At 39.2% G+C, this 13,534-nt stretch overlaps 1 protein-coding gene across 8 annotated transcripts; it reads left to right on the top strand.

Moving 5' to 3' along the window:
* The first annotated feature begins 1,779 nt into the window (after window positions 1–1,779).
* gtse1 (G-2 and S-phase expressed 1) lies at window positions 1,780–13,522 on the top strand. Of its 8 annotated transcripts, none has more exons than XM_085283066.1 (12): window positions 1,780–1,904; window positions 2,176–2,215; window positions 2,360–2,387; window positions 3,338–3,986; window positions 4,939–5,106; window positions 8,301–8,427; window positions 9,335–9,700; window positions 10,220–10,274; window positions 10,412–10,609; window positions 10,725–10,914; window positions 11,796–11,912; window positions 12,624–13,522. In XM_085283066.1, exons 2-12 carry the CDS (start codon window positions 2,194–2,196, stop codon window positions 12,708–12,710), a joined length of 2,007 nt encoding a protein of 668 aa, XP_085139192.1. In that variant the 5' UTR covers window positions 1,780–1,904; window positions 2,176–2,193; the 3' UTR covers window positions 12,711–13,522. The 8 variants fall into 8 exon arrangements, with proteins under 8 accessions (XP_085139192.1, XP_085139188.1, XP_085139191.1 ...); XM_085283062.1 differs by lacking the exon at window positions 2,360–2,387 and adding an exon at window positions 2,302–2,359 and having other exon boundaries at window positions 1,781–1,904; window positions 12,624–13,520; XM_085283065.1 differs by lacking the exon at window positions 2,360–2,387 and adding an exon at window positions 2,302–2,359 and having other exon boundaries at window positions 1,782–1,904; window positions 4,939–5,100; window positions 12,624–13,520.
* The last annotated feature ends 12 nt before the right edge of the window (window positions 13,523–13,534 follow it).

The following is a 13,534-nucleotide window of genomic DNA, read 5'->3' as shown; positions in this document are numbered from 1 at the left end:
CTAATACCATCATGCCTCAGCCAAGTACTCTTTAAAAATAGTTTCCTGACTTTCTTTCAGTGTGTCCTGTTTTTGCTCGGGTTTGATTTTTGCCTTGTTGACGTCACTGTGAACATTTTTCTCTCCTCCTTTTGTGTCTTTTGGATTTGAGGTTTTTATAAAATGGTTTCTTGTATGGATAGGTGTAATGTTTTTTAAATTGTGTAATTTCTATTGTTGAAATGTGATGTACATGTGTTTAAGTAAAATCTAATATGGTACCTTAACAGTGTGTGGCTTTTTAGTGCAGTACCTGCATCATGCTTTAGGTGGCATCACATTTGTGCCTAATATATCGGCTTCACAATGTAGGAACTCCAGCAACACTTAAGGGAAGATGAACAACTGATACAACTTTTATCTCCCTCCACCTTGGAAGTAGGTGAAGTTGTGCCAGAAATGTTTTGCTCTAATATATTGGCTTACCACAGATGTTTTTTTTAAAAGGCCACAAGTGTACATAATAGTCCGATACCAGTCACTTTTCATTTAATTTAACTTTAAAGTATATTGATCAGATGCATAACTCTAGACTTTCACTGTAAAAGAAAAGATGGCCTAAAAATAAAACAATTTTACAGAGATAATAATTCTGTATGGTTTTATACTCTGTATAATTTTCATGTACGTACATTTCCAGTGCATTCTGTTTTCAAAGTCATCGTGGACACTAATGGTAATACATTTAGCTACAGCACAACTCTTGCTCTTTAAACAGTGACTGAAATGTGTTTTCCGATATGCTCTTACGTCTAAAAACTTCAGCTTATTGCAGCTGTTCAATATAAACTTACCACAAACAGTAAAATTATTTCTTTGTTGCTTCTTGTTTATTCTTGTTATTCTTATACAGGAGAGCCTGTTTATTTCCCCTTACATGGTGCTACATTTGTCAGGAAAATGTGGGCTTCAGTATGTCAGCAACAAAACTCAGGTAGGCTGTTCAAATTCAAATTTTATTGGTCACACACACAACCATACACAGTATGACATGTGGAGAAATGCTTATTGCTGTCCAATGCCCAACCAGTAAATGACAGTAAGAACTGACAGTAAGATTTACAGATTACTACAAAATTTACAGATTTTAACTTACAGTAAATTCTTAGTAATTTACAGTAAAAATATGCAAATAACAGTTTACCAAAGAAATTATGAATAAAAATAAATTATAAATTTTAAGAAGTGTGCAAAAAAACAAACAAACAAACAGTGCGTTTGATGATGTGATGTTCTTTTGGACACCTTGGTTGTAAGCAGTGGTTATTTGAATCACTGTGGCCTATATATGAGTGGTTCTAGCAGGCAGACCAAATTTAGAAGAGAGAGTCTTCATCCACAGATTTTATTATTGTAATCTATTATTCTATTTAAAAAGCAGTAGAGTACCATTACATGTTATGTAGCAGTCCAATGAATACCGTAGAACTTGTAATGAAAGAACTGTAAAAGAATTGCATTTTTAATCTACATTTTATTCAATGCATGCACATCTTTAATTTAAAAATATACAAAGATGAACGAATTTAACTGCTAAGAGTCATTTTTTAAACTTTTATTACATTTGTATTACTTTCATATGAGCTGTTTTGTTGGGATACTAATTTTTAAAATCGAATTTAAATCAAGCAAAATCATAAATGGTAAATGGAAATTGTTCAGGCACAAGTTTTAGCTAGCTTTTGACTACAATCCCCAGGACGCCACCGGAGACTCCGTCATAGTCTTTAAACCAATAGTGGCGCATCTATGAGTCACGTGACACGCAGCGCAGCAGATTTGAATTATTTGTGAAATTCTCTGCTTCCACGTCGCTGTTTGAATGCGAAGCAAAAAAGATTTTTGAGGTTTCGGAGGAAATAGAGGTTTGTATTTTAACTTGAATAAAACATTTTCTCCATGGAAATTGTTGGACCATAAAATTATCGAAAATGAATCTTTAAATTGTGAGTTTTACGCTCTTGTCCGTTATTGTTTGACATAGGTGGATTGCTAAAGAGCTAACGTTAAAGTTAGCATGATAATCAAAATGGTCGTTTCTAAATTCGCTGGTTTCACTGTTTGTCAGTGTTGGTGTAAAGTTGAATGTTTTTAGGCTATTGTGATAGTAAATCTTCACGTCTGATCTGTTTTCAGAGACGAACAAGCTTACGGATGGACTGTCGAGCTAACAGCGGTGAGTAAGCATTCAGTGACCGTCAGATATCGTACCGTGTGTTTTTAAGCGTTTCATCACTAATCACTTTGATTGTGTCTCAGTAGATGTGTTCTTTCTGCCTGATGAGAAGTTTGACTTTGATGTTTCTCTGTCGCCTGCCAGGTAAAAATCAAAGAGAGTTTCTATCGAGGTACTGCCAGGAGTTCAGTCACGCACTTTTCTTTTATTTCCGCATTTAAATTCCCACAACGTCCTCTGATTGTCCGGCTGCCAACATCCAGAAGACGTGTTTGACATGTGATCTTGCACTAATAAGGTTTACATGCAGGATTTGATCTGCAGCACAGTATAATAACGGACAATATGTAAGCTAATGAAAACTAAACTGAAATGAGCAAACCCACACAAAAAGTCAAATTGACAAAGTAATAAACTATTAACAAGAATATAAAACAACCATTAAAACTAATGAACAGTATAAAATTAGTAAAACAACATGTGTCCCAATAGTTCTGTTGTCTTCAACTGTAAATAAGTTTAAGTGAATGTCAACAACTTTTGCAAAACTCTGAACATCCTGAGGTATCTTAAAAGTCAGTTTTAACTGAGTAAAAACCATCAAGGAACTCCGCATTTTAACCCTCAACTGTAAAATGCGGATGGGTATTGTCATCACCCTGCTGGCCGGGCAGGATGGCAGTTGACGTGGACATGCAAGTTTCTCTAAGGATACCCTCAATACCATCACCCATTTTAGATGTAAGCTCTGTAATGTATCATATTAGACCTTGAGTTATTGGTTTAAAAAAAAATCCCTCTAAAGTTTGTTTGGGCGTGTGATTTCTAATTCAAACTACTTAAGTGCATAATATATCTTAATAATTTAAAGCAAAATAAGTTTACTTTGGTTTTGCCTTTATAGCTCCAAATTTAATTTTAGTAATAACTTGAACTCTTTTTCTCTTCTTTTGTTATGTCGGCATGACACGATTGCTCCACATCACTCTTGCTTTATTTTAAGAAATGCTTTATTTTTTTAAAACTGTGTGTAGTCAGCTCCTTGATGTTTAAAGTTTAATTGCTGTGAACTGTTTGTTACTCTTGCTGTGACTTATGCACTAATGTCCTTGTGCTCTACAGCTCTAGGGGTGATGAAGCTGAAGATGAGGTGTTTGTTGGTCCAGTCAGTCATAAAGAGAAGTGTATTTCCGTTAATGTGGCGTCTCCCCTCGAGAACCATAGCATAACCTGGAGCCCGCTGACGGGAGAACAGCTGGAGGCTGTGTGTCAGGAAGCCCACAGACTAGCAAGTCAGCTGCAGAGCACTGTGTCACACGATGAGAACAGAGACGCCACCAGTGTGACCATGGACACCATGACTGAGCAAGAGGAGTTTGTCGAGGATGCTGAGACCAGACTTGGTCTCCTTGCTCAGACCACCAGTGGAGTCAGCCCAAACAAACGACAGACCTTCTGTGTGCAGGACAGTCCACTGAAGCAGCTGCCGCCCGTCATCCAGCGCCAACTGCAGAGAGGCAGCGGCTCCAGCATCACTTCATCTATCCGCCCCACTATCACCCCAGCTTCGTCTACCCGCCCTACTTCAAAAAGCAGACTCAGCGTCTGCAGCCCTGTGATCCAAGCCAAAGCTCAGCCCAGAACTGCACTTCGAGGGAAATCTGCACTAGGTGTTGCTGTTGTGCTGCCGAGCAAACCAACCATTCCAGTGACTTCCTGTTCAACCAACAAGAGCAGAGTGGAAAAGACCAAACTGCAACCACCCAACAGAGTAAGATTTGAGTTTTTAATTCACCCAGTATCGCTGTTTTCTGGAAGCAGCCTTTGACAGATACCTAATAGGCTTTCTCTGAATCAGTCTTCTCCGAACCCGCCTCTCCTCCCACACTTCCACTACATTTTCATGGCGGTGTGGAAGCGTGTCACATTAAAGGCTTCTCTGTATACCTTTGGCTCTGAGAAGAGAGCGCCGTTTCTGGATCATGTCTTCATATGTATTCCTCCTTGCATAATGTAACTTTGGATTTGGGACAGCAAATGGTTCCATAATTTCTGGAAGTGTTCCTGAGCCCGTGCAGTTTCCATGACAGAATCGTGGGTATTTGGGGTATTTTTAATGCCCGAAGAATACAAGCAGTATTTATTTTCTGCTTTATTCCTTGCATGGAAAATATTTATGATTGATTTCTTTGTTGAACATGCTTTTAAAAAGCAACATTTAAAAAAAACAAAAGATTGTAAACATTTCCAATGAATTTCTTTAAAATGGATAAGGTGCATTTTCGAATAAGTACTTGACACCTTTAATACTTAAAGATACGAACTGAACACTCCTGTTCCTGTTTTAAAAAGCTTGTTGCTATATTTATACATTACCTTTTGTTTTAAAGAAACCATTCAATAGATGCAAGTGTGATGTTACAGTTACATAACAGATTAATAAATTTGTATTAAACCAGTTCATAACGTGATCCTTCCTAGAAAAACTTACAATCTTCTTAAGACTTATTAAAGTAGCAAAAATAAATAGATGAAACAGATTCCTAACCAGGAAGCAAATGTAATAAAATAAACAGAAACACAACCAGAACTGACTTTATATGAGCTTTTCTCCTTTTATTAAAATTTTTATTTTGTGTGTAGATAGTTTAGTAAGAAGTTGTTGGCTTAAAAGCGCCCTATCAACAGATTACAGATGATCTGTTACCTATTACCTGTTTCAGGCAGTTGGCAGTTGGAGGCAAAGCCCGTCTTCTTGTCCCCCTAAAAGGGCGGAGTCGTCTGAGGATTTGCTCTCAGATTCAGCGAGCGTGGCCTCTGACATCAGTGATAGCTCCCTCAACTCCAGTCTGTTGGGAAAACGCGCACTTCCTCGGCCAACCAAGGTAAAGGTAACGGTCTGCATGTTCAAATAGTTCAGTGCAGTGTTTTTGGATTGGGAAAAACATTTACGTTTACTTTGAGTGATATTTACCTGCTGACTTTATTTCTCACTTTGTAAATGAGGTTAACAAAAAACAATTATGGAGCTGAAGCGCTTTGATAGGAGTCATGTAGAAGCATCTGAGTCAAGCTTTTTATATTTCCCCCATTTTTTTTTTTTTTTATAGCATAGCCTTTTTAACTATGAATCATTAAAAGAATGTGTGAAATCTCATCACTAGATGTCAGTAGATTGCATTCAAATGAATTTTGTTTTCTTACCCCTACCAATTCAAATGCATAATCCTAGCTATGGTGGCCTCTGTATGACAAGCAACTGTCATTGCCATTCAGATGTAGTGAGTAGGCTATCAGCTTACCTCTGCTGTCAATGTTTCCATGTCTGTTTACCCTGGAGGAGGCCATAAATAGTACAGCAATACTGCAACACCTCAGCAATACTGAGGTGAGTTTTTGAGGATATTTTTAAGCTTTGACTTCAGTTTAGGAAAAGGGGATGAGGTGGAGATGAGGGAGGAGAAGAGAGCAGGGGAGGAGGAGGAGAAAGTGATTATCCACATGTACAAATGTTAAATTGTCAGATATCGTGAAAGAGCCATTCAGGATTTTTAAATTAAAAGTAACTTATAAGGGGTGTGGCCAGTCTATAGCCACATACATAAAACACGATTAGGAGGAACAGATGTCCACCTCGCCCACTGTAGTCATGATCAACATAGCAGCTTCCACAAACCAGTGCCCACTCCTCTATATTTTTAATGCATTTTACTATGAACACATCAATTTTTTTGAAAACTTAATTAAAATAATGGGCGGCACGGTGGTTAGCACTGTTGCCGCACAGCAAGAAGATCCTGAGTTCAATTCCAACATCAGGCCGGGGTCTTTCTGTGTGGAGTTTGCATGTTTTCCCCGTGTTTGCGTGGGTTCCCTCCGGGTACTCCGGCTTCCTCCCACCGTCCAAAGACATGCAGCTTGTGGGTATAGGTTAATTGGATAATCCAAATTGCCACTAGGTGTGAATGTGCGAGTGAATGTGAGTGTGAATGGTTGTCTGTCCCTGTGTGATGGCCCTGCGACAGTGGCGACCTGTCCAGGGTGTACCCCGCCTCTAGCCCTATGACAGCCGGGATAGGCTCCAGCGCCCCCCGCGACCCTGAAAAGGAGAAGCGGAAGCGAATGGATGGATGAATTAAAATAACATTGCTGTATTATTAACTAGAGATGGACTGATCCGATATTACGTATCGTATCGGTCTGATACTGACCTAAATTACTGGATTGGATATCGGAGAGAGATTTAAAAAAAAAAAAAAAAAAAAAAAAAAAGTAATCCGATCCAAAGTATCACAAAATCACCTCACAAAACACGCTGCTTGGCGTAACCCAGCTCAGCGCATTGGAGCAGTATGTGTCACGTGATAGAGCGGCTGTTGTCTGCGAGACCTGTCGGTGGTCTGGTGGAGCATTTGGCGCCTCGCTACATGCTTCCAAACCGCAGCATTTCATCTCAGAGAAAACTATCCCAGAGAAGTAAAGTGTGTAAGTGCATCTCTGAATGTTTGCATAGTATTTCCACATTAAGCTTAACAACTGATATATGGAGCCACAGCTGGACTGGCCATCGAAGTTCCATATTGAGGCGAAAAGGAAGCAATTTGTCCCGTACTTCAGCTAGAATGGGGGGGGGAAAGGCACAAAAAAGGCAGGAGTTATTCTGTCTTTGCTGCACAGCTGCCTCTTCTTCTCTCATTCTCTCCCCTCTCTCTCCTGTTGCTACTTCAATCATGAAACTGATCAATGATCAGCTGATCGGCTTTTCTGTCGCAAGTCCCGTCTTACTTGTTTATTTATCACCCACTTTGCACCAGAAAGAGGAAACCAGTGGATAAACAACAGCTGCACATTTAAGCTTGATCAGCTGTTGTTAAACTTGATTTAATATTACTTTCTAGTATCAGATGATGTTTGCTGGAGCCACAGCTGTAAAAGCTGCTGGTCATGATATCGGTTTGGATATGTGGTGAGAGGGAAACATGAAGATGAAACCAGGAGATGTCCTTACTGAATCATCAGAGCTGAACAGGTGATGGAGAAACAGGTTTACCTTTTAGGTGACATGAATGAGTTGAAGGGAAGTTATGAACTGTTTCTGAGAGACAAATAACATCAGGATCCTTTTTTACGTAGCTGACAGCTGGTAACTGTGCAGGGGTGGGTCTAGCAAAGTTTTGCCAGGGGGGCCAGGTGGGGCATTAACAAGGAAAGGGGGGTACAAAGAAATACTTTTCTTTGTTATTTCATTTAAAATGACTAACTTTTAATAAATAATTATCTGACCAAAGTGGTCATATGATTAAATGTATAGAAATCCATTATTGTATATAGTAACTATTAAATCTAATATACATCCTACTAAGCTATAGTACATCTTTCTTCTGTTGAAGAAAGATGTTGAATCTATATAAATATTGTAGAAAAATAATTGATTTCTGTGCATTTGTTTTACATGTGCATTAAATTAAAGTTGATTAAGCATTGTGAGGTGGAGGGTGGGGGGGTGGTTCTCTAATATTTTTGCTGGGAGTTGGCAACCCTATTAATTAGGTTGTTTAATATTTCTGCTAAGTACTCTTTAATATACCAGAATAGGGAGGATGGTGCAGCTTTAAGTTTATTAGATTGATCAGTTTTGCTGAACTATAAAATATTTTGGGTGCAGTGTGTTTCTTGCATACAAGTATAACAGAATAGCTTTAGTGTTGTTGTTTTTTAAAACTTCAATATGAACTTGTACAAAATGCAACAACATATTTATAAAAAACAGTTTTATTGATTAAAAAAAATACACTATATCGGCTTCATATCGTTATCGGCAGATATGCAAAGTTAAGATATCGGTATCGGACATAAAGTGATATTGTGCCATCTCTATTATTAACAGGACGTTTTTATGTTTGAGAATTATCGTAGGTCATTTTTAACAATTCAAAGGAAAGACCTTTAAAATACAAACTCACTGCAATGTCTGTAGAAGGTAAACAAAGGTTACGTCTGACCCATAGACTACATATAAAAGATAAACATAGATAAATATGTAAAATCACTCATTTGTTTTGGTCATGATTGTGTTTCCTTCCAGCAGAGTGGAGTGAGGAACCTGTCAGGTGGGAAAGCACAGCGTCTTCAGACCAGGAGAAAGAACACGTCCTCATCATCCTCCTCTGTATCCAGCTTCAACTCCAGCATCTCTCTTTCCCCGGCTAAAGGTATGCTCACTGCACAATGGTAACAGGAGCTACATGCTAGTATGTTTTTGTTTTTTTTTTTAAATAAAAAGGGAATACTGTGAGATCTCATTTTTCCTCTAGTTTAATTCAAAAGGCTAAGCTTTAAAATTTATGTTTTAATTATTATCATTAGCTCATGAAAATCTGAAATCGTCAAAAATTATTAGACGATTATTATTATTATTATTATTATTATTAATAATAATAATAATAATAATAATAATAAACTTAATTGGGGAAAAAAGATTTTGAATCAGTCTGTGATGTGGAGGCTTTGGTGAAGCCCAGGTTTTTTTTATTGTAGCAGCTTTAAGCTTGTCTGAATTTTTGGGCTGACTGTTTCTCATCCTCTTAAATATCTCATAGACAGTCTGAGGTATTGTCGCAAGGAAGTTCAGGCTCCATCTGTTGGTGGTTTTGGCACTGTATGTAGGTCCTGCTGGAAAGAATATCTCCGTAAAGCTTTTTATCAGATGGAAGCATGAATTACTCTAAAATCCCCTGAATTGATATTGTAGTCACTAGAACACAGTGCAACAACACTAAAACAGAGAGACTGCAAAAGGTTAACATTTGATTTCAGACAACTTGCACTCTGAGTTTACATGTGGTGGGTACATCTGAATGCAGCATTTGAAGTAGGATGAGTGCTATAAATAGGCTTGTGGAGGGAGGTCCTCTAGGTCAGAGTAAATTGGAATGTAAACACAATAAGGTGTTCTCTCCAACTAGCTTAGATTGGTTCTGGTTGGTAGCTTGAAAATGATTTGATCTCTGTCCTGGATGAGTACGTGCGAAGGTTTTATTTGAATGATCGTTTAAAGATTTACTGTACAGCTAAATGGTTAAATATCTACCCTGTTTCACCATCTGTTGCTGCTCTCAGGCAAGGTGAAGTCTACTCTTAACGGGAATCTGAGCAGCTCCACTGGCCCAGCACCCCGCAAAGTGAACAGCCTCAGCAGGCCACGCAGGTCCACCATCTACAGTGCTGCAGAGTCGGTGTCCTCCACTGCCGCTGGCCGCCGCTCAATATCGACACAGGCCAAGAAGCTGTCTGAGGCGGAGAGTGGCAATGATGCCAAATCCACTCCTCACAAGAGCGCTGAAGCCACGCCCCCCAAAAGACCTGCCTCCAACCTCACCACCTCCACAAGTCGGCTGCAGAGCGGACCGAAGGCCAAATCTAAACCTGAGGCGGTGGTCCTACCTACACCAAGCACAGGAGGCAAAGGTGTTCACCATGCAAATGGTGAGAAAGTGATGATTAACTCTGAGATATTTGGACATGACAAATAATGGACTAACATCTAACTCATAAATTGAGTGAAACTGACCTTCTGTCTCGGGGTTAAAAAAAAATCCAGTTTTTGTTTTGTTTAGTTTTTTTTTTTCCTTCCCTTTTTGATGGCTTTTGCTGAGTTACCATTGTTAATGTGGGCTTTTTTTCTTCACTGGTGACACTGATGGATCAGCGTGCTCTCAGTGGCAGTATAAATAGTTACATGGCTTTGGTGATGTTAGTTTTTTTGCAACAACCAGTGTAGTGACTATAAACCAGGCTTTGAAAGGGCTTCTTCCTTTCTAAGTGCTACTTGTAGGGGATTTACTGATTGATGGGGTTTTCTCTTTAATTTTGTCAGGTGTTTGCCTTGCAGTAATAACATGCATTGAGAAAACTGTTAATTTGATTTGAGTTCAAAGCAAGATTTTCAGCTTCAGTTTTTCACACTCTGACATGTCTGTCTCACTGTCTTTGTTTTGTCTTTAGATGTCTCAAAGGTGTTGAAGCCAAAGAGGCTGGTGTCACTTAACGGCATGGACAGGTAGATGGCAGTACACATATAATTCCTGACACTGTTAAATCTCTGCTGGGTTCTATGTTCCTTCAGTGTTTGATCGAGATGTTGGAGCTGAATGTTACCTGACAGATCAGTGATACTGTAAACTCCTTCTCTTTTAGTCTTCCTCAAAAGCCATCTGCTGGTCCGCTAACACCTTCTGCTATCACATGCAAGTCACTGCAGATGAAGCCACGACGCCCCTCTGCCCTCCCCACTCCAGTTAGACGCAAGGCTTCACTCATTCCCTCTCCAACGCCCAAACCTCCAGCCCTCTCTGACTCTGTCCCCACCTCATATACCAAGCAGCACAGCTGTAGGTAAGATGCTAGAGGCTGCCTTCTAACTGGTCCTTTGCAGATCACCTGGTTGCTCCTTTGACTTCACATGCAGGTGTGTCATTCTTTATTTATGTCTATATTTGTGTGTGCACAGCCCCACCCTCACCAATGCACAGGAGGAGGAGGAGCTTATTGATGCACCTGAAATTCAGCCCTTCTGTCTAGAGGATGATCCCCCTACCACCACACCCTCAAACAACCAACAGACTGACCAATCAGAGCCCATGGATGAAAACCTGATTGAACTGGAGCTTAAAGAGGACAGCAACAGCAAGACACAGGAGGTCAGAGGTCACACAGTATACACCATCATAATACAACAGTTATAATCAGGGAAAAAAATTATTTGAACCCCAGCTGTTTTTGTGATTTTCCCCACTAGCAAAGAAATGATCCTTCTATAATTTCAATGGTAGGTTTATTTGAACAGTGAGAGAAAGAACAATAACAACAAAAATCCAGAAAAGTGCATTTCCAAAAAAATAATTAGCATTTTCATGAAGGACATAAGTATTTGATTTTTGCAAAACACACTTTAGTACTTGATGGCAGAACCTTTGTTGTAAAGCACATGGGTCAGACCTGTTTTGTAGTTGGCCACAAGTTTTGCACACATCTCAGGGGGGATTTTTGTCCCACTCCTCTCTGCAGATCCTCTCAAAGTCATTAATGTTTCGTGGCTGATGTTTGGCAACTGGAACCTTCAGCTCCCTCCATAGATTTTCTGTGGGAGTAAGACCTGGGGACTGACTAGGCCACTCCAAGACCTTAACACGCTTCTTCTTTAGCCAAAGTTTCCTCCACATGTTCAGGTTCCAGCGCATAACAGGAACAAGCACTGGTACTCTGGTTATATCACCATATGAGATCAAAGGGTTAAACTACACAAGTCTCCTTTTTTGCTTTAATACCAGGTTATCTTCTATTATCGACTCCTTTGAGGTTAAAATGATTTGGAGCCTGACAGATGACCAGATGATTCAGATGCTCTGTAGCTGTATAAGTTGCTTCATAATGGTTTAGAAAACAACAAAAATTATAATGAATTGTTGCCACACACTCAAAGTTCATTGCATCTCTTGCATCTTCACTTGTTCAGTCTGATCTGCTGGAGCTGCAGAGCAACTTCAGAGATGATCATCTCACACTCAGTTTTTTTGCTCAGGTTCTCCTTTTGGATCTTCCACCACCCACCCTGCCTCCTCAAGAGAAGCTGCTCATTGACTTGACCAACACCCCTGACTTCATCCGGACCAATAATAAGACTTGCAGTGCAGCTCAGGTAACTTTCACCTTATCTGGGGATAACACCCAAGTCCTTTTTAGAATCTATCAGTCTATTTAAATTTGTTCATATACCCATTAAGAATTATTGGGATATTTTAATTGGAATTTTAAGAGAGTAGTTAATGGTGCTTTCAGTTATTGTTTGAATGCTCACTTTTCCCACCGACTATTATTAATTTTTTAACCTGTGATCAGTGATATGCCACACACCTGTAAAGTGAAATACAGAATCATTTGTTTGTCACCAAATTTTCTCACCTTAACTGAAGAACACATTTATGACCTGTACCACATAGTAGACTCAATAATTTTTGAGAGAATTCCTGTAATGGCTACTTTCACCTGCCCTTAACTTCACCTGTCAAGTGACACTGTTAACCACGGTTAACTACACCACTGGATGTCTCAGCAATAATGCTCCAAAACACAAAGATAAATTAAGAGAGGCCCAGTTGAGTGACTACAGCTGGCGAAGGTGAAGAAATGTAATGGCTACAGCTGCCTTTTAAGACTATTTATCGATCAAAGCAGCCATGCCTTCAGTCCAATATCCAGGAAAGACAAACTCCACTAGATTTTTAGTTTTTGAATATGTAGTATTTCAACAGATTTGTTTCACTGTGATGCAGTTTGTTCGTTTGGTGCTTCAGATTTCAGTAACCTTGTACCCAAAGCAGCTCTGTAACTGTGCATTTGTTGTTTTCAGCTGATTGATTTGAGCTCTCCGCTTATCAAGTGGAGTCCTGAGGACAAGACTGAGAACAATGCTCCCCTCATCAACCTGTCCTTCTGATCGTCATCCTCCTTAAGTACTGGATCTGTGCACATTACTGAACCACCACCTCTCCGTCTTCAGAAACTCTAATAATCCAACTGATTCTGAGTTTTTAATCAGTGGAGTCTTTCCTACAGTGGAGTACACAAACATAAATGTTTTACATAAAATATTCTGAAATTGCTCAGGTGTCTCTACAACTAATTGTACTTTTATTTCTCTTGATTTTGCTGCTTATTGTTGGAATAAATCTTGTTAATGATGTTGTAAACACTCCAGTGATCCTGGCTTCCTGAAGTTCACTTGAAGAAGAAATATTTATATAATATGCATAGATAATAATATAGATCAACTTTACTATGTGTTCAAAGTCAGAGTTGCACTGCAGAAAAAGGACTTGTCAGCTGACTGGCAGAACATGGTTTTAGATATAAAAACAGGACAGTTTCATTATCAATGAGGAGGAATTCCTTGAAGTGACAAAGGTGTCACTCGACTGAGACCTGGAGACCTATGAAAGGGAGGTATATAAACATAACATATCTGCAATGCAGGGAATAAGTCGCTTCAATATTCATACACTATCAAAAGTCACTGGAGTTACCTGGTGTTTTATGTAAAAATCAGACAATGTTTGATTTAGGCTAAAATGTGTTTGTGTATGAGAAACGAATGAATCTCACTCATCTTTGCAGTGATGAAATGCAGGCTTCTGAAGAGTTTTTGCAACAATTGCAAGGCAGTAATTGTAGTTTATGGAGAACTGCGACTGTATCAAGATTCAGGGTAGTTGTGAAAATCTAAGATGTGATGAATAATTTCACAAGAAAAAAGAACAGGAA

This window comes from Mchenga conophoros, linkage group LG7, assembly GCF_057382185.1.
Source record: "Mchenga conophoros isolate Kocher_MC1m ecotype Shallow Benthic linkage group LG7, M_conophoros_male_GT1.1, whole genome shotgun sequence".
Lineage (NCBI taxonomy): Eukaryota > Metazoa > Chordata > Actinopteri > Cichliformes > Cichlidae > Mchenga > Mchenga conophoros.
The sequence above is the reverse complement of the archived record's forward strand: the minus strand, read 5'-3'. Positions and strand labels throughout refer to the sequence as shown.

Bases quoted from the DNA above. Each gene is read 5' to 3' on its own strand.
- gtse1 (XM_085283060.1), top strand. From the start codon at position 2,302: ATGTGTTCTTTCTGCCTGATGAGAAGTTTGACTTTGATGTTTCTCTGT. The intron at 10,275-10,411 runs GTAGATGGCAGT...CTTCTCTTTTAG, and splicing joins TCACTTAACGGCATGGACAG to TCTTCCTCAAAAGCCATCTG. The intron at 11,913-12,623 runs GTAACTTTCACC...TGTTGTTTTCAG, and splicing joins AGACTTGCAGTGCAGCTCAG to CTGATTGATTTGAGCTCTCC.